Source organism: Poecile atricapillus, chromosome 18, assembly GCF_030490865.1.
Source record: "Poecile atricapillus isolate bPoeAtr1 chromosome 18, bPoeAtr1.hap1, whole genome shotgun sequence".
Lineage (NCBI taxonomy): Eukaryota > Metazoa > Chordata > Aves > Passeriformes > Paridae > Poecile > Poecile atricapillus.
In genome coordinates this window covers 78,131-99,029 of record NC_081266.1, presented here as the reverse complement: position 1 = coordinate 99,029, position 20,899 = coordinate 78,131, and the positions used below count along the sequence as shown (strand labels likewise).

General features: G+C 48.2%; 1 protein-coding gene across 3 annotated transcripts in view; it reads right to left on the bottom strand.

Moving 5' to 3' along the window:
• The window catches only part of WNT7B (Wnt family member 7B), a 94,678-nt gene extending 74,446 nt beyond the window's left edge, over positions 1 to 20,232 (bottom strand). The window contains exon 1 of one of the 3 annotated variants that reach the window (XM_058853076.1): positions 19,822 to 20,232. In XM_058853076.1, coding sequence (XP_058709059.1) covers positions 19,822 to 19,892 — 71 coding nt within the window. In that variant the 5' untranslated portion in view covers positions 19,893 to 20,232. Of the gene's footprint in view, positions 1 to 12,344; positions 13,509 to 19,821 lie in introns of those variants that run through there. The other 2 variants (XM_058853077.1, XM_058853075.1) reach the window with 2 other exon arrangements.
• Positions 20,233 to 20,899: the final 667 nt, after the last annotated feature.

Here is a 20,899-nt window from a genome sequence, read left to right as displayed (position 1 = left end):
ATGGTTATAAACTAGCTGAGAAAGTCCAGAATCTTCCATTTGGCACACTGAAAATGTGCTGCTCACCTTCCGTGTTCTCTGGGGATGGGTCTCCTCTGGGCAAGAGCTACAGCCCTAGGAAGCAATACCATTTATTGCCAACAAAACTATTTCATCTGGCCCTAACTCCACTCTCAGGTGTGCTGAAGAGAAGAATTTATAGTTTGGGGGTTAAGCTGGAACTCCACTCTATTTCTATTTCATGGCCCCTGCTGGGCCATGCGATTTGAGAAAAAAATATTTAGTCTCTATCTCTGAGAAATAAATCACCTCCCAACAACTCAGGGTGCTACCGGACATGTACAGAGATTTGTGGTGGGTTCAACAGGGGCCACTGACAATATAAACAGCTGCTAGAAATGCTACCAGATCTGACCCACAACTAGGTATCTCTGAAAGAACAAGAACAAGAACAATGGAGAATCTGATCTTCAGTTTTAATGGCAGTTTTTCTCCTGAGGGATTGTGAGATAAATTTCAAGATGTAAAATCAATTTTAGTTCAAAATATAATGTAAGTTGGGGTGCCAGAGTGTGTAGCCACTATTTCTGAGATATCTCTCTGAGAGTTTATTTTGAATTACACCACATGGGTCTGCCACCTGCCGTCTTCCAAAATCCTCCCCATCATCTGAGCCCTCTACAATCAAGTAACGAAAATTATGTATTTTTAAGTGCCAATACGCACATTAAAAATCAGCATATCAAAGTCGAATCTAGGACAAAAAATAATGTTCTCCTTTTTTAAAAAAATTATTTCGGGAAACTTTGGCTCAGGGGCTTGGTATTGGGATATGGAGCCTTTCATCGCTGATCCAAACATGACCCAAGTTGGTAGTGACCAAAAAAATGGTTACTGGTTGGCAGAAGCTTTGTGGCCTAGAGTATTTGAAATGAGTTGATGGTCTTAATCCAGTTCCCAGTGGATGACTATCCACATCACAGAAACCACCACCACAATTGGCACCCTCTTCAGCAGCCTTGGCAGGTTGGCCAAGGATTAAATAAGTACAGAGACTGAGCCACCCGCTTATGCCTAGCTAGAGGTTGCCCCTCTAGGTCATGGATGAGACATGAGGATGGGGTGGAGTGGGGAAGCTCACACACCCTCTGCTTGTGCTGTGCTGGTTTTGTGGGTAAGAAGAGGAATTCATTTTCCAGGGCTGTGATTCAGGCACCTTTCACAAGCAGTATTTTCATGTACATCTGTTTAATTTAAAAAGGAGACAGAAAGTGAAAGAATTTCAGGATTCTTTTTTTTTTTTTTTTTTTTTTTTTTTCCCTCCAAAAACTAAGGCACCAATTTCTGGAGAATTGATCCAAGTCAGAGCAGTTATACCCGGGCTGCATTTAACAAAATGCACACAACCAACCTGTAAAGTGGCTCTGCTTTGAGAAACATTCCTTTTGCTGTGCTATGTTTTCAGTCAACGCTTTAATTATCTCACAAGATGTCTTAGCGTGTACATAAACTATGCCAGCTATTGTCAGAAAGCTAAAGCTGATTTCTAATTAGGTATACAATGGCAACTATCATGTAAAAAAGATCTGATACACCTCAAAAAATCCTATCTGGGCATATCAAAGAAAAGCAGGACTTTGTTTAGTGCTGAAAGAGGTTTTCAGTTTTGGAGAGGTAAAATACACCAGTTTCTCTTTCCAAAAAGCAGCACTCTCCTAACAAAATACTGTGAGCTAAATTCTGAAGCTATTCAGGCGATGTTTGGGTGGAACCAAAGTTTAAACTTCAACTTTAAGCAGTACCTAGCTGGCTGTGAGAAGGGCAAATAGCACAAGCCTTGCACATGCTTCCCTGCGTGAAGGCACAGAGCCATCCTCCCCTGCTTGCAGATCAAACAGGCAATGCTGGAAGAACTTTCCTGTGCACTGTCAGGAAAGACTTCCCCAAAGTTGCAGCAAGACTCGGCAGCACTTCGAGACACTTCTCAGCTCTCTCATTTCTTGCCTCCTACAGCACTGCAGCAAACATGGCAAGCAATGACAGCTCTGCCCAAGGAAAGACACAGAGAACAAACTGCAATTCACTGAAGCCCCCCCTTGCCTATTCACCTCCATGACAGAGCACTTCATTTTCTGTTGGACTTTGCTACACCAAGTCTTTAATAAGAAGGTGTGACTGATTCAACCTCTAGCTTCCACATCAAGAGTAAGATAGGAAGGCATGCCAGTTTGCGACAGCAAGGCATTTTCAAACTACAACTGATCTCTCCTGCTGTGTGGCCCTCATATGTTTAAGATTTAAAAGACTTTCTTGCAAAATGGAAATCCCAGGAAGCAAAGTGGCAAACCCTTAAAAGATTCCTCATCTATTACACACAAAATGGAGAATCTTATCCAAGGGAGCCATTCCATTATTTGCACCTGAATCAATGCTCACATTTGTGGGTCTTCTTGAAGGAAAGGTCTAGATTTGGAAATAAGCAGAGATTAAAGTGGTGAAAAGTAGGATTTCTTCCTTGTTAGTTGGAGGAACACCCCTCAGCCTAGTGCATCTCCTGGCCCTGGACATCCACACATTTCTCCCATGCCAACACATGTTAGGTGTGAAGAGCACCCTAATAGAAGTACTTGACCCAAACTGAACAAATTTACTAACTCCACTAAGACAACACTTGAGGGTGTGGTTATGGCAGAAAATCACACCCATGGACAGATCAGGAGCACCTGGATGCACCTCATGACTCCTAATGTCCCAGGGGCACAATTATCTCATCAGGTGCCACCTGCCAAGTCTTGTTGCTGAGGAACTGGCTTTGGCACACTGCATAACTGGGGTGGGGAGAGGAGAGGAGCATACAGGGCCAGGCACACATGCTTGTTTTAAGTGCATTCCTTAAAAGTGAGTGTTTACATCAAGGGTTTACACCTTGGCTCTGCTCAGAAGCATGTCTGCATTTGGGGGTTACAAAGGAAGGAGCAAGCTGTTGTTTCTGAATCCTGTCCTGCACTTCCACATCCTTGGCACAGCTTGCATTCCGTGTTACTGTTTAATGGACATCCCTGAACTTGCCACTCTCTATCCACAGCTTTTCCAGCCACTCAGTGCAGCCTACAAGTGTCCTAAAGAGACAGACAAGCCTGGAAAACTTCTGGGCTGGCAATTTTCAAAGTGTTTTGCCCTTTTTCTCCAAAGAGAGGACAAAGCCACAGTGTGATGCAGACTTTATGACTTCCAAATTGTTCTGACCATGAATGCAGCATACTGACTAGAGAGCACATGTCCAGGTGAGGCACGTCACCTCTGCATGCAAGTCCTTCTCATCTCCCTTGCCCTCTGTCATCCCTAGTTCAAGGTGTGAAGCCTAACCTCAACACAATGAATGGATCATGGCCCAGCAAGAGAAGACAGAACAAACCTCTGCCTCAGCTGTGGAGCTTCTCTGGAACAATGGAGATCGTAAAACACATGACAAAGCTCTGTGCCTAGAGGTAAGTTACTCTCGGTCAAAAGGATCTGTCTGGGGAAGAAAATTTTAGAGATTAGCCTAATCCACAGTCTGATGACCTTTAGGTCATAGTGCAAGAACTTCCTCTTTGATACATCTTTTACAACATAACCAGAGTGACACTAACAACAATAACCTGACCCCATCCCTCCCCTTAGAAGCACCTTCCCTGGGTAGAGCTCCCCAGTGACAGAGCAGGCAGAGGAACAAAAGACTCCAGGGAGTCTACTAGGGATGTGCCAATGTAATTATTGTGGGCAGTGCCAATGAAAAAAAAAGGTAACCAAAAACTCTAAAGCTAGCTGATATACCCTTTAGGCCATGGGAGTGAAGAAAAAGGAATTTACTGTGAATCAGATGAGGCCGTATTTATTTGTGCTTCCACCTTCAGCCCTCTTGATAGCGTCAAAGTCCACTGAGTTTAAAGCTACCCTGAGAGATTTAGCAGTAGTCCACAGCAGCAGGGAAGGGATTTAAGTTCCATCCTTTGCTTCTTGCTCACTGTGCTGCAGCAGAGCTGTTCTCCATCCAGAAAAATCATCCTCTTCTTTAAGGCTCAGCACAACAGATCTGATTCAGGAATGTTTCCCTTCCTCCTTGAATTTCTCGCCCTGAGTCATCGGACTTCAATATAACTTTAATGTGGAAAGTTTTGTGGCTATGTTTTGTTTTCTTTTAACTTCAGAAAATAAAAGGTACAACCAGAGGGGGAAAAAAGTGTCTCATGGTTGAGAGGACTCTTTTGACCAAGGAGTCACATGGCTCCCTGGCAAGCAGCCAAAGGAGTCATGAGAGATGTGGCCATTCCCCTCAACACTCCCTTAACCATGTCTTGCCTGGTGCCCAGCATGCCAGCCACCACCTTGTACCCCTAGGCCGGCAGCTCTCTGAGGCAAAGACTTGCTCCATGCTGCCCACAGTGCCTGTCTGGCTCCCACGGAAGGAGAAGCCACTGTCAGAAATGATGCTCATGACTTTGGTGAGAAGCCCTTTCCCCTGACCTCTCCCCAGGGCCATGCTGGTCACGGTGGTAAAGAGAGCGGCGGTGACGCCGTGTTTCAGATGAGATGCAATCACACTGTCTTTGTGCTTGTGGTCAGAAAGAGAGTCACTGAAAGTAATGACGAGGCACTTACGCTGCGTTTTCTCTTTCCAAAGTGCTGTGGTAGCTCTTGCTCTCCTGCCCCTCCCCTACCTTCAAGCCTTGCCAGTGCTGTTATTGCCCTATTAAAGCTGTGGGAAACTGAGGCAGGCAGAAGTCACGATACTGCTATTCAGCATCTCAGACATTGGCCCGGTCTCAGACCATTGCTATCTTCACCACAGAGTGAAACCCACCATGGGAAAGTACAGTCTTTAGAGGGACTGGCCCTGGCCAGGGTTCAGTTCAATTAGAGATGTGCTTGGGCTTTTTCAGATGCTTTCCTGCCTTGCTGCCAGGAATGTCAGGACCGGTGATGGTCCTGCATGTCCGTACAGCTCTGCTGAGTGCTGCACAGCAACTGCTGCATTCCACCCCAGCAGTGAGGGAAAGATCCTTGACCAATTCACTTCAATACTGGTAGAATTAATTCACTTACAATCACTGAATGAAAGAAATTATTATTAAATAATAGTAGCATTTGATAATTATGTCTCACTTTAACCGGACAAGGAAGGTGCATACGATATCCAGTCCCAGTATTGCAGCACTTGAAAATTTTAAATTAGATACAACTCAACATTTCCCAGGCCCTGCTTGCATGCAGACAGTGGTTTATATCTTCCTGGCTTACGCTTACTTCCAGCTTTGGGCTGCTCTGCAATGCCTCACATGCAACAGAAAATGCTACAAGGCTTTTGATGTGTTTCCCCCACCAAAAAATTAAATAAAGTTTTGGATTTATGTCTGGTCTTGCTGATTCCAAAGGCCATGATTCTTTCAGTGGCCCATGGAACTGATTTTGGGGTTTGTCTGGCATGGTCTCCTATTAATACTGTCTTTGGTGTATGTTCTTGCGAACTATAGCCAGATTACCTGTAAATTGTATAAAATAGCAGCCTGTGTCAAGGCTGCATTCAAATAGATACCGTAAGAACAAGGCTGGTGCTGTCTTTCTGTTTGGTACTCTTCTTGGTTGCACTGAAGCCACTTGGTTGACTGCAGCAGAGTTACTCCTGCTTTATTAGCTTGCAAAGCTGTGGATATGGCCTCAGAGGAGAGAAGCCTTAGGCCCTTAGCGCTTAAAAGGCAAAATATAAGAGCTTCCCAAATGCAACACAGTGATGGCCATCGAGAAGGAAATTATTTTGAATGCCTTTGTTGTGCATTCCAAATACGTGCTAGTGGAGACACAACTCACCAGCATTACTTTTTGCATCACAAATCTGCCAGTAAAGTCCACAGAGTTCCATCGGCTTTGAAAGTGGTGCCACTGCCTAGTAACAGTGCAGTTCTATTTCAGATAAAACATTTGAGACACGCAGGGACCAGTCGACTTGGTGTCACTACACGGGGCAAATGCTTCTGCCACCTATCAAACACCTGACCCTCACTTCTGCCCTCATTTGCACACTTGCTATACCATTGGATGTCTTTTTTTTCCTCATTAGGAACTCAGGGTGAAATCTGACCTTGGACAAAGAGCTGGAACAAAGACTGTCACCATGATGATTAAGTGGGATTGTTGCATAAATGCGAAGTTTATCCTTTTTTAAGGGAAATATGATCCACAAGCATAGGCTGAAACAAAAATAAACGTTCAAAACTGTAACAGCGATACGGGTACAAACTGTATGCACTATTAAAATTGTTTCCAGAAAAGAAAGATACACTAACTCTCTGATTTACTCTGTCTTGAGATTTTCTACAGAAGGTATGATTTGCTGAAAAATTTTTAGTAGGTGATAATCATCTTACTAGCAGATCCTAGTGGAAGAAAGATGTTTTTATGAGACCAACTATTTGGCCTTAACTTCAGAAAAACTGCCCATACTCTATTGGAACTGAACAAGGCAGAGAACTTTCAGCTCCATCCAGAAAACTGACTTTTAGAAAGAAAGCCCAAGAGGAAAGCATAGAAAAAACAAATCAGCGTGTTATCTAAAGATTTGTCCTGAAAACATTTTTTTCAGTAACGGCAGTAGTGGAAGGGAGAAGTCATAGAAATGCCTATGGACAGAAAAACCTACTGGGCAAATATTTAAGTCACTGTATCTAGAATTCATTTCCATTTTTTCTAGTGCAGAATTTGCAATGTTCCTAAATGCAAATACATAGGAATTGTCATGGCAAGAAGTTAACAGCAAGTCCTACACAGCTCTCCACAATGGAGAGAAAGTATATCCTATGTTTGAGGGAAGACTGAAGGGACAGCAAAACAGGAGAAGGCTCTAACAACCCTTAAAAGACTGAAAGACATTCTCCAGAAACATGCCTTCCTTGGCTTTTCTTCCAGAGTACTCCTGTGCATACACTCCTGGACTTTCTTATCCTCCTACATAATTCTGGGTTTGTAAACCTGAAGCTTTTGGTGACAAGTTTCTTCAGCTCATTGACAGGGTATTCACATGTGCATGGCACAGTTCCAGGACAAAAAAAGTCATGGAAATTTTGCTTTTCAGTCATGGTTCTGATGGAGAGAGGCTTGTCTGGTTCTCACCGAACCCTTCCCTGTAGAATTTTACTGTAACACTATGCAAGCTACATACCTGGGGTAGGTTGGAGAGATGCTCTCCAACCTTCTCCAGAAGGGCAGTGGAGCATCAAGGGAGAAAGAGCAAAAATCATGAGAAGAACCAAACAGACAGGTGAAGCTGTATTGCAAAAAATTCATCTGTCAGGTAATTAACAAGTAGACGTGCTTTGCCAGCAGCCATGAAAGGCACTGGTGAGAGTCCACTGAGGGTAAAACAACATGCAAAAGTTGTGGGCTGAAGAAATTGGGCTTGCAACATTAACCAGTTCTGTAACTCATGATGTCAGCACATCTGTAGAACTCCTTTGATCTACAGCTCGTCCTAGGTCCTTTTGTTGCTTGGCATAATTTGGGAGGTCTAGAGGGTTAAACTGTATTTCGGGGTCAGGAGGTTCTCTGACTGCCTTTTAGCCCAAATTACACAATCCTGCACACTGACAAAGCCTATGACACCATTCAACATGCCACATTGCCAGGTATACATGGTTTTTCCCATTGCAAAAAAGGTGTTTGTCAGTCTAACTGTATAATTGCAGGTCATTTTGTTTAGCTCTTTAACACCTTCTTTGAAAGTCTCTGCTGAGAGATTAACCTTGTTGGGTGTTTAATATGCAAACACATCTGTATTCACCCTTACCTATTCATCTGAATATTTCACATTGCTTTATACACACTTTTTATTTTATGTTAGTAATACAACATATGTAGTAATTCCACGCTGTCATCCTGCACATTCTGGATGCTGCCACCTTTCCTTATAATTTCTAAAGCAATTATTTTTTTGCAATTTCAAGGTGTGGTGGAACCTGATCTTTGTAAAGGATTGAGAGAGTTGCCTTCATCCAAATGCATTTGATTCAAGGATATTCAGGACCCGAGTGCCTAATCTAGACCTTCCTTGGCAGGGAGAGGAGTGGTCAGTCACAGATTTACCAGAGGTCTCTGGTTTTAGACAGAAAATTTTATTCTGGGTCTCACAGTGAAATGCTGGACTTCACCTTCTAGAGCTACCAAGAAATAATTTCACAATCATTCCCCCATCTTTGTGTAGCTGCTTCAACACATGGAAATATCCTGTTTTGGGCAGGTAGCCAAGCTTATGGCAGTCCAGCATAAAAATACTCTTTATCTTTCTCTTTTCTGCTGAGCAAAAGCATTAGCTTTAGATGAGCCTGAAAATATTTGATACTCTTTGAAAACTCACCTGTTCTCTCTGTAAATGAACACATATTCGAGGGATGGTAAAGTGGAAGGAAGTCCTATAACAAATCCTCTTACAGAGAATCATATTACAATACCACTTAAAAGAAGAATCTAAAGATCTCAACAGAGCTCTCCTTGGGCATTGTACATTGCATAACTAGAGGCTGAGAGAGAAAGCTTGCCCTAAAGTCTCAGTTATAAAATGAACAAGGTGCAAAAGCAGGGAAACGATGGATTTACACTGCAGCACAGTGACTGAGCCAGAGACAATCACATTCCCATAACAGCCAGCTTAATCACAGAGGTTGATCCTGCCCTGATCAAACCAGAATGAGAAGAGTGGGTGAGCCTGCGTAACTCTGACTGTACCAGCTGAAGTGAGAGCATCAGTCACACTGGTTGGCATTGCAGGTGAAGCTGTGCCCACTGTCCCCTTGAAGGCTCTGCCTCATAGAGCAGCCAGGCTGTTCTCTGCCTGTGCAGCTCCCTCCAGCACTGACAGGGATTAGGAGTCAAACTCCAGGAGCCCTCCCCAGCAGTCCTAATCTTTAGGGATTAGGCATGACCACTTTCCTGTAGGCGTATGAAAAATCTGCATTCCTTCTAATCTGCTTCCCACAAGTGTTGAGGAGCCCTGCTGTTAAGGATACAGAATTGTAAGGATGTAGAAGCGCCAGGAGAACAAATGCAAAACAGGCAGAGGATTTTTCTTCCTCTACACTTCCTAACCGTGCAGTGATATCTACTCACCAATATAAACTATTTGTTGTGTTATGGTGCTAGAAAATGTATCTGCTTTGAAGATTTGTGCTGCTGTTATTACATACACACATATTCTTTTAAGAGTTATTCCAAAACACTTTATAGCAAATAACTGAATTAACTGTATCTATGTGCCATCAGATAATCCCCAAAATAAGCTTCTTCAGAACTGACTCTCATGTTGTTGGTGAATGCATCCAGCCCTAAATAAGATGAACAGTGGAAGGAGTGCACCAATGGAAAACCAACAAGCACCATCTTCTTTAGAAGCAGCTAAATACGTGTATGTGTACAGACACATGCACACTTCCATATGCACTGCAAAAAAACAGTGCCAGTGTTCTGCATAATTCCTGGTGTTAAGACATTTATACTAATTACAGTGATATTATTTAATGGCAGCTTTATACTTTAAATATTTAATTGGATTACTAAAATATGTCCAGCATTAAAATGCATCAGCTATTGAAGCCACAGTTAGTTTTCTTTTTCAGACTCAGACATTAATTTTTTCTGGTTGTAAAAATGTTCACAGTGCCTCAGCAGGCCAAAGGTTACTAGGCAAGCACACTGAAGAAGATGACTTTGTCAGATAGCACACTTACAATATAGGAATCAATTTCATAAAGGAGCTGGGTTTTTAATTAATTTTGGATGTAGTTGACTATCATTTAACTTTCTTCCCAGCTATTGCACAAAAAAACACTGAAGTGTGGTGCCCATTTCATTTCATCATTTCATTTCATTTCATCATTGCCTTTTCCATTCTGAAAACCCCATTTCATCACGATGGGATTTTTGCTTGACAGGTTTTCTCACAGAATAACAGGGCAGCATCCCATCTCCCTCGGCCTGCATTCCCCACACCAAGAGATACTGAGTATGGACACCCTGCACTCCATTTGCTTGCCCGCTGAAAGTCACCCCTTCTGTCCCTGAAGGAGCAGCAATGCACAAGCCAAGGAGTCATTCCCATAGCCGAAAGATGATAGAGATCTCGGGGAAAATTAACATAACCATTGATGGTCCCTGAGAGCTCACTAAATAGCAGCTTGGGAAGCATCCTCTCCTCCAGAGAGCGAGGGTAGCAGAAACAGACGCCAGCAGATAATGCTCCAACAGGCTCTACTATGCTTTAATGTTCAAAAGCTACCATTAGTAACCCAGAGAAGTATATTTACCCACCAGACAAACACCACAAGTTCAACAGGCTACTCTTCATTAAGCACTGAAATAACTCCTTCTTTTCACTTCCTACGGAGAGAGGCGAAGCACCTCATCCCAGCCGGCTCTCCCGCCGCAGCTCTCGCTCTCTGGGAGGGATGAGGGGGGACACAGCGGAGATGGAGCAAGTGTAACTGGGGGCTGGGGCCGGGGGCCAGAGGAGAAGTGGGGGCGGGGGTTGGATCCCGGGCACCCTGTCCCCGGCGGCCCCCTGTGCGCTGCTTTCTCCCCGGGAAAGCAGCCGGCTCCGTCCCTCCGGAGTGATGGATGGATGGAGGGAGGTGCGCGTCGCTTTGGGGCTCCGCTTTGTTAGGTTTCACCTCCTGATCCCTTTCGCTTCTGCTCTGCTGGGCTGCAATAGTCACATCGGCCCCGGCTCCGCGGGTCCAGCTCCGAGTGACCTGCCGCGGAGGGGATGAACTGGGTACGGCCCAGGGAAAGGCGAGAGAGCATTATTTATCCACCACAACTTCTCATTGTAGCGGGGCAGCGCTCAAAAGATCCCAAGCGGTTGGCTTTAAATAAAGCAGGCATTGCTTCCCTTGTATTTCCCCTCAGCATTCGCCTTAGTATTATTATTATACTTCTATAGCTTTTTCTTTCGGACCTTATAATTATGTCACACAGCAAGGGAAACCGCCAGCATCCCAGCATCTGGTGTGCGGTTGCAAACTTTTGTTTTAAGATTTGAACTATTTATAGAAGGAAAACTTTGTAGGATAGTAATTTCCTACGGTTTTGAGAAAAATATGGCTACGCTTATATTAAAAGGGTGTATTTATTTATTTATTACGACTCCTTCCTCCTGCATAAAAAAAAAAACCACAAAAGAAAAAGAAAACACAAAAAAACCCCAACCAACCAAAGATAGCACGGCTAGCGTTTTTACAAGCTATTCGTCACCTACACAGCAGACATATCCCTCCTGTGAACAGAAACAGGCAGCTCTGGCTGGATTAATCAAACGTGTTTCCAGAAACCTAAGAGCTTTTAAAAATCGGTGCCCAAGACATGTACATTTCACTAAGAATTAAGAATGTAGAAATAGGCGTTTAGTTTTTGTTCGTTTTTTTTTTTTTTTATGGGTGTGTTTATTCCTACTTTTCTCCCATAGCAGTGGGATATGTTTTTTCCATAGCCCACAGAAAACAGAAGGACACACACACAGGGGAACACACGCACACGTGCTTGTTCATGTGCATGTCCTCCTATGTGCGCATAGAGAGAAAAAAACCCAAATATATATAAATCCATGTACAGTTCAGGGATAGGATCTCAAATTCGCATCCGTCGGGGCACAAAAACCAGATCGGCATGGGGGTAGGAGAGTAGGAAAATCCGTCCGCCGTCCGGCTCCGGCAGCCGAGATAAATGCGGGGCCGGGGATGCTGAGGCGGGGTTCCCCAGCACCGACAGGGGTGAACCCCTCTGCCGCAGCCCCGGCAGCCTGGGCACGCTTCGAACAGCCCCAGAGCTCCCCCGGGCCCAATCCCCGCGTTCCCGCACGGAGACTCTTGCCCCGGGGCTGGAGGGATGCTCAAGGGAGGGAGAAGGCTCCCCGATTTTAAAGCGGCCCCTCCGCCGGGTACTTGGTGCCCCAGCGTCCTCCTCCCCGCACTGCAGCCCCGCGGCGCGCTCAGGTGTCCTCCTGAGTGCAGGAGAGCAGGAGCCCTTAAGAGCTCCCCGATAGCCGCTCCGGACTCCGGCTGCAGTCCCGGATGGGCCCGGCTCCCCTCCGGCCGGCGCGGGGACCCCGACCCACCACCCCCACCACCCTAACGCGGAGGCCGGCGGGCACAGAGACCTGCTGGGGGACCCGCAGGAGAACGACGGCGGACACTCTCCGCAGCCCTCAAGGACTAGCCCAGCCGCTTCTTATCCACCGCAACGATAGATACAGATATAGATACTTAAAAAAGAGACCGAAATTCCTCGCAGTCCCACCCACCGACTCTCATTTCCCCCACCCTTACCTCCACCCCCTTCCTCACAAGGAAAAGATCCCGGAACCAGCTCTAACTGCGGGACCGGAGATCCCTCCGGAGCGAAAGCAGCCGGCCGGCGAGCGCCTCGGCGGCGGGAGCTCTCCGCGGGCGGCCCGGGCTGGGCACTCGCCGCCGGCTGCGGCAACCCCGCGCTCCCCGGGATCTCAGCAAGCAAACAGTCTTCCCCCGACGGGCGCGAAGCGATGCCCATCTCCGGTTTGGCAGGAGGAGGAGTCGGGGTCGGAATCCCAGGGGAGACGCCGGCCGCTCCGCGTCCCGTTGCCCCGCCGCCCTCCCAGGTGCGCCGCCCCCGCTGCGGGCACGCCGGGCCCCGGCCTCGCCGGCGGGGCAGCCCCGGGAGTTACCTGGCGGTGCGTCCCTTCCCCCGGCGGGGTCCGACCAGCAGCGCCAGCACCGCCACCAGCACAGCATCTCCTCCTCCTCCTCCGCCGCCACCACCACCACCATCCTCACCACCACGCACCGCACGGAGCTGCCGCCCGTGCTGGCTTCTCCCGGCTCCCTCTGCTCGCTCTGCGCGTTGCCCCTAGGTAGCTGCTAGCGGGGGCATTGCAAACAGTATTTCGAAAAAAAAAAAAATCTGGATCACTTACAGGTAACTCCCACTGGTAAGGATGAGGAAAATCTGAGGGTAATACACTGAGAGTAACACACTGCGAGATGAAAAAAGGATCATGGCTGAATGCCGTTTACACTCTTGAGTTCGCTTCCTTGGTTATTCCTTTCGGGCCCCCCCTGGTCGTAATTCCCCACCCTTTTTGGTGTCAGTTGTGGCTTGAATCTGAGTTGGAATCCAGTCCCTTGGGCTTGGGGGGGCTTTGTCTGTTTGTTTGTTTGTTTGTTTGTATTGTTGTGTGTAGTATTCCCCTGGTGCTAATGCTGCTCCCTGTGCAGAGTGTGTGCTGCTGCTGCTGCTCTCGCTGCTGCTGCTGCCTCTGGGCTCCTGCCTGTCATGTCTCAGTGGTTGGAAGTTGTTACAGTGGGTTCTCGTGTTGGAATGAGGATGGTTTAAGGGATTTGGATGGCAGAAAGTGCCTCTCTCTCTCTCTCTCTCTCTCCCCCTCTCTCTCTGTAACTCTCCTGAGACCCGGGGCTGCCATTGGGCAGTCAGTCACTGCAATCCGCCTACTTTTTTTCTCTCCCTCTCCTTTTTTTTTTTTTTTTTTTTTTTTTTTTTTTTTTTTTTTTTTAGTGGGAGGATGACAATGGAAAGACACTGATCTAGCCCTGGCTGCAATGAATTCGTGCTCCCTAGCTGAGCCCTCTCCTGCTAGCGTCGCCCTGCAAGAGCTCCTTTCGCGCTCCATGGGGCATTTTTAACTCCCCTCCAGTGCTCCGTGGGCTGAGAGCTCCCTGCGTCTGCCGTGGCACCCTTAGCTCGCCTTGGGGAGAGACTGAACGAGCTGGCAGCTCCCAGCTCTACTCTGGGTTAATCGCTTTATTGTGGCCGGCTGTCCCTGTTCCACCGAAGGGTTCCGCCTTCCCTCCAGCCTCTGCGGGGGCTTGCCTGTTGTCGACCCCCCGATGTGAAAAATTAGGCTTCGATTTCAGGAGCAAAGTCAAGAAAAAGGGGACGTATATGTAGTCATAGCCTTACTGAGTGAGAAATAAAGACATGCACACTCGTAGCTTCCTGGCGAGATTGGGTTTCGCGTGAGAGCAGGGAAGTTGGAAAAGCCAAGTGTGGAACAGCCGCTGCACGGAGCGAGCGGGAGTCGACTGCCGGCGGCTGCCGGCTCCCCACACCTCTTGCCATCCCAGCAGGAAGAGCTTTCGTCTCCGCTCTTGCCTCTTCTTCTCTCCGAAGGAAAGATTTTCCGAGAAGATGCAAGTCCGAAGAGACGTTTTCCGGCAGGTTGGTTGCCTTTCCCCCGCCTTTTCCCTGAGCCGAGAGACTCCTGCCCCTTGGCACCGCCGCACCCCGCGGCAAAGAGATGCTCGATCCTTCCCGCTCCAGGCGTACAGGAGACAGTCGCCCTTCCTCTGCGTTGCTGGGTGTCTGTCCTTCATTTCGGAAGTGCTTAGAGCGATGGTGAAATTCGTGCGCTGTGGATACCGGGGCTGGGGGCTGAAAACGAACCCCGAAAAAGAAACGGTCACCAAAGACACTTAGACCGAAATGCAGCCGAAATGAGCAAGAAGCAGACTCCGAAGTGTCCTCGGTCTGTAAATGTTCGTCTCAGGTTAATTGCCTAATAACTGAAGAAAATGTCTTGGCTAAGAACTCTACCAAACACCCCTGGTAACACCTCCTCCGTTTAACCAGTCCCAGAAGATGGGTGCAGCTGTCTCAGTAGCACAACGAAATATTCCCTCAGATAGAATGAGAATTGCAGAATTGGTGCAAAAACATTGTATGCCGCTAAATATGCGATAAAAATCTTCTCGGGGTTTGGTTGCTTTAACCACTTTAATCTGCAAGTTCAGCACAGACGTTGAGGCAGTCAATGTCCCTCCGAGAAACGCTGATCTCGATTAACAAGCGACGGACGCTTAAGCCTTTCAACGATTATTTACACCCCAGAACCGTCATATTTATAATTATTTAAGATTCTAAAATGGACGTATTTACACTTCTGTAAGTGTGCATGTAAGTCTATATATAGCGAAAGAGTTAGAGATGTATATCTCCTGCAGTGCCCTTTCCCCTGCTAGACATGTGGCTGGGGCAACTCTGCTGCACGTGAAACCAGGAGAACGAGTAGCCACTTTGAATGTTTTATTTCTAGCATTTGTTCCGCTTCGGATAGGTATTTTAAATGTGCGTCCGCTTTTAAAGATTTGCCCGGGGGAAAAAGGAGGGGGAGAGAGAGCTGTAAAAATGCAGAGTAAATGTTGGCTCTGGAAAGCTTCGGACTTGTGCTGGCAAAGTTTGACCCACTCCACCTGAAACGAAGACGGTTTGCCAATTTCCAGTTTTCAGGTAGAAACTGACTTTATCCACAGATGTGTTCTGTAGGGGAAGAAAAGTCGTATAAAGAAACCAAATCATGCAGTTTCTTTCCGAGGAGTTAATTTTTACTCTAAAACCACGGGCCGGTTATTATGTCGAAAAATTACTGACGATGAATGATGATTAGGAGGACGAGGATGACAATTATGATGATGATGATGAGAATAACCTTGTAAATTCTATCCAAATGGTTTATATACGTATGTCAGCCGGGGCAGAGAGAACCACACTTATTTTGTTGATTGAAGACGAAAACATTCCCTTCAATAAAATGTCACACTGGAAGAGAGGTACTGTCGGTAACGTCTAATATAGGCACTTCAATATGGGCATCTATCGCTCCTTTTTCCACAAACAGCTGTATTTTGTACAAAATGGGGCAGAATTACACTGAAATAGTTGCCGACACTATAGTCGGGCAGGCACTAATAAACTATTTGCTTTCCAAGCCCCCCTCCCCGGTTCTGCCCCCCGCCCCCGCTCCATTATCTATCTATTCCCAGCCGCGGTTCCTTTTTTACCCCAAGCCTGGGGAGAATCCGGCAGAAGAGCCGTGGGAATCAGGAAAGGGGCGCCAGGCGGGCAACAGTCCGGGTCCTTTCAGGGCAGAACCGTGCTTTTCTTGTGTCTAACCGAGCTGCAGGTCCAGTGCCGGGGAAAAGAAGGTAACGGGTCTCAGAATGAGCGGTGTCTGGCCGACGGCAGGGCAGGGAAGGCGGTGGCGGCAGCACAGCGGCAGGGGCCCGTGGAGGGGCCGGGAAGCTTACAGTCCCGGCGGCGGGACGGCGCCAGGCAGCCCCGGGCCGCTCCGGGCGCAAATCGCACGGGTCTCCTGTGGCGGCCTCGCCCGGCTCCCGGAGCTCCACGTGCTGCCCGCCTTCGAGGCTGAGCTGCCCGCCGAGGGCCGGGGGGACAGGGCCGACCCGGGCGGGCTACCCCCGGCCGGACAGCTCCGGGGACGTCAAGGGCAGCGCAATTTCGTTGGCCTTTACTGCAAACGCCGCAAAGTCAAGGCGAACTTCGCCGTGGGGGCGGCGAGTGAGAGCGGCTCCCACGTTCCCCGCCGCAGCATCCCTGGGAGTCCCGGGAGGGCGCGGTGTACTCCGGCCTTCCCAGAACGGGCCGAGGTCCCCGACGTCCGTAGTCCCTTGAGCCCTCAGCTCGGATGGGCACTCAAGAAGCGTCCCTGCCGCCTCCCAAAGGGGTGCAGACACCTTTCGTTGCTCCCTTGGGCAGGGACAGCTCCCGCCGCCAGCATCCCTCTAATGTCATAGTGACCTTCTCCCCCCGGGAAAAGGGGGTCTTCTCGGCTCTCTTTGGAGCTGCCCAGCTGCCACCCTTCTTTTCCTTCAGAATAAAGAGGAAAAGGATGGGGTTTGCTTCCAGATCTCTGATCCGGGTATTGCCTGCGACTTCATCTTTCCAAAAGACACTTCACTTAATACCCAGAGCTTCCGCTGTGATTTGCATCTGTGGTACTGCTGTGATTTTTAATTTCTTACATATTCATTAATTAAGCGGTATCTGAATGCTCTATGATCTTGGCAGAAAATATTTCTGTTTCAATCCTGCCTGAGGTCAATATTTGATGTGACCTGCTGTGGAGGGGGGGTTACATGAAGTCAGCAGGGCTGCAAATGCTTTTAAGCTTCGGTGCCTGGAAACGTCACGGACAGAAATATAAAGGGATGCTTCACCTCAGCCTTGTTTCTCCGGCAAACTGGGGGACCGGAAATAGAAACGAGAACAACGGAAGATCCCTGAGAGGAAGGACTACCTGAGTGGGACTCTGCTTTCTTCTCCTAACTGGAAGAGGTAGTGGCTTCTTTATGGGACCCTGCCATGTCACCCCATGCAACATCCCGGCCCGTTCAACAGCTTATGTATTGGGTTATTTTTTCTCCCCTCGGTGTCACGTTTGCCACCAAAAGCGGAGCTTACAGCACGTTTTATTAAGATACGAAGACGTGCTCAGCAGCAAGGGAAAAAAACCCAAAACCCGTCAAGCCTTCCCTCCTTGCCATAGCTGACACGACGGCTCTCTCCTTCCAGCCGAAAATCAACCGAATGCCCTGGAAGACATTTTATCCACCTTCACCTCCCCCTTTTCAAAGTAAAGAGCTCACCAGAAAAGGCATCATTACACCCAAAGGATATGGTTTCAACAAAATGGTAGTTCCAGTGGCTGATGAAAGAGGAAGTAACTGCATCCCACATGCCTAGCCTAGAAGTAGCCCTGGATCTCAGAACAAATTTCTCTCCTATTGTTCAGAGAAAGTGAAGTATCCTCATCGCCTTACAGGCATGGTGATGGATCTGATAGGGTTTCCGCAAAGGCTTTTACTGTTCCTGGTGTCCGCTCAGTTTCACTTCCAGGCTCAGTCCGACAGCATTCTTGTGATTTTTGCTCCGAAACCCCTTCTAAAACAGCCAGAATCAATTTCTAAGAGAGATCTACCTTCTAGACTGCGACACGTGCCCAATCCTCTGTTCACTTCCACCACAGCGAAAGCAATAGCTGTACCACTGCCCTTATTTTGCAAAGTGTTTTGTTTGAGCTCGCCTGCTGTACAAAGTCCTCACACTATTGAAGTAGATTGGGTACCCTGTCATCGCTTCATTTATGGATACACAGCCTCGACAGATTCATTACACATCTGAACTCCCGGCAATCCGAGCCTAGAAGGGGACAGAGCCCATCGCTGCCGACCCCGGCTACGACAAAGGGCGGCGCAGATTCTCGGCCGCGCAAGGGTTAGAGCACTCAAAGGACCTGTCTCCAGCAGGCAGGATTGGGAGCTACCCCCGGCATGTGGCTCAGCAGGGGCAGGGGCGGACGCGGGCTCCCCATCGGGACAGGGCAGGGGACAGAGCGGAGAGCGTCTTCCGTGCCCCTTCCGTATCCGCGCATCCTTTGGGGGTGGCCTGCGGGGCAGCGCCGAAGTGCAGGAGCGAGAGCCGTGCCAAAAATACCTAAATAAGCAAACACAAAGGGACGCGATCCGGATAGCGCCCGCCGAGCAACCCGCTGGGAACCCTCTGGGAAGTCGACCGCCGGTCTCGCCAGCACCCTGTAAATGAGTTCTACCCTTACTGCCCGCAGCTGCGGGAGCTCCCGGTGTGGTATACAGAACGTGCCGCTCCCTTTCTCATCCCCGAGGAGCCCGGTTTAATTCCTTCCCCCCGCTGTTTAACCTTAATCCTCGGCTCTGGCGCGCTTCCTCTCGCAGATTCCCTCCCTCTCTTCGCCCCCTCCTCCCACCCCTGCCCGGGCTGCTGACAGCGGGGATGGGGCTGTTCCCACCGCGCATCGTGCGCGGAGCAGCGCCCGCGGCGGCGGGTCCCGGCGCTCCCCGGCACCCTCCCGCTCCTCTGCCCCGACCGGGCTCCGGCCTGCCCGTCGCTCTGGGGAACTGTGACCGTTCTCCTGCCTTTGGGAGCTGCCCTTTGGCTTCCCGGTCCTCTTCCACGTATTGTTTTCAAGGTGGGAAGCGAGGGTTTTTGGTTTTCAACTCACCTTACGTATTCTTGAGCATTAAAAATTAAATAAATAAATAAATAAATAAATAAATAAATAAATAAATAAATATTAAAAATCCCGCAGCTATGCAAGGACAGGATCTTTAAAGAGTTTGTAGTTCGACAGGTAAGGACTCGGCTGGGGCTCAGGAATGTGGAAATTCAACTCAAGTCAGCCTACTGCGACAAGCAATATTAATAAGGGCATACAGGCACTGGGGGGAGAGGCTGAGGGAAGGAGGGCGAAACTTGGCAACCAAAATAACCGCGTGCTCTCGATTGCGATGATCAAACACCGAGGAGCAAACAGCGGGCTCCCCGGGAGCCCCCGCCGCACCCTCCAGGGCCCCGGGCCGGTCCCTTCGCCTGAGCCCGCTTGGCTTCCCGGGAGGACCAGAGCAGAGGTAGCCGGACCACTTGTCAAGTTAATTTCAACACGTCCGTGTGATGGATAGAAACGCAAATTGTGTCTAGGCCTGCATAAACCAAATCCCTGAACGCAGGTTCAGAGCAGGGATTCCCCTCCTCCCGCCCCTTAAGCCTAATACCTCAGCTCTGCTCTATTGTCCCAGCAGCAGCGCCTGAGTTAACTCTGTCAGGCTGCCTTTTCTTTTTTTCTTTTTTTCTTTTTTTCTTTTTTTCTTTTTTTTTTTTTTTTTTCCTCTGAGGGTACTGTAAGCCAGAGATAATATTTAAGTTCGCTTAAGCAGTACAAAATAAAAGGATCCGTCATCACCCGCGACCGGCTCCCTGCAGGCTCGGGGCGGGCGGAGCGCCCCGCCGCCGGGCATGGCCCGGGACCGGGGGAGACCCACGGCCGTGCTTCGGGGGGCTGCCGGCGCTTCGACACCCAGGGGCGGAGAGATAATATTTTCCTTTTTTTTTTTTCCTTCGCCTCTGCAGTATTTTGCTCCCAACTCCACACTAACGTGACCCAAAAGCCAAGGAGATTTGTCGTGCAGAAGGACTTACCCTAACTTGACATAGATGACTCCAAAGCATAGAAACACGTAGAAAATCCACTTCCGAAAGTTTCTGTGCATGATCTAGAAAATGGACTGAGCCATAAAAATTGCACAAAAAGCCGAACTGATCTTGTTGATTAAATCCCAGTCAAGAACATTGCTGAAGCTACCCAGAAGCAAAGCCGGCCGAGCTGTAAAAAGTCAACTCCGCGCAGATAGGCAGCTCTTCCCAGAGCCATGGTGACCGAAACCGGCTCCGATATTAAAGCTAAAGAGGAAGAAAAAACGGAAAGGGCTGCTCAAAACACTAAAATAAAACCCCAAGACAGACAGTCTGAGGGAGAGAATGAGCAAGCACTGATCTTGATCAACTGCCTCATAGAGCCCTGAAGTTCAATCTGTTTTTACTTGTTCTGACTTCCCCAGGTAACACTACGTATCTTGCAATCTATGGCTCCAGGTAGGAGGATCTCTCCCTCTCTCTCTCTCTCTCTCCCTCTCTCTCTCTCTCTCTCTCTCTCTCTCTCCCGCTCTTCTCTCCACCCCGCATGTGTCAGGACCTAATTCATATCTTATCTGTGTGTGCGTGTGCGAGCTGTGCGTGTGTTTGTGTTTCAAAAGGCATGTCCTTAAGCTGGAGTGTCGGGGAAAACACATGAAACGTATCCAATAAGGGAAATAAAGGACTCGTCCTCTCAAACCGAAGCATTTTTTCATTTCCTCTAGTATGGTAACGCGGCTGAATTTGCAATGTACAGACTTCACAAAAGAAACAGTAACTGTTAAACTTTTTTTTTTTTCTTTTCTTTTTTATTTTTTTTCCCTTTCTAAACAAACAGAGGCAGGCGGTAATCCCCACTTGCTGGCAGCTCCGTATCCTAAAAGGCAACGTGTGTCCAGACTACTTCTTCGGCCGTTCAACCCTGCTGGATACAAATGCCTGCTACCAGATTTGATATAATTTTCTGCAGTAAGAAAATATGTTTCCTCTGAGAAACAGATACACTTGGCTTCTGACACTGAATATCTTAGGATATTCAGTTTGCTGCTCCTAAAGAGATTAACCGGTGGGACAAAACCTCACT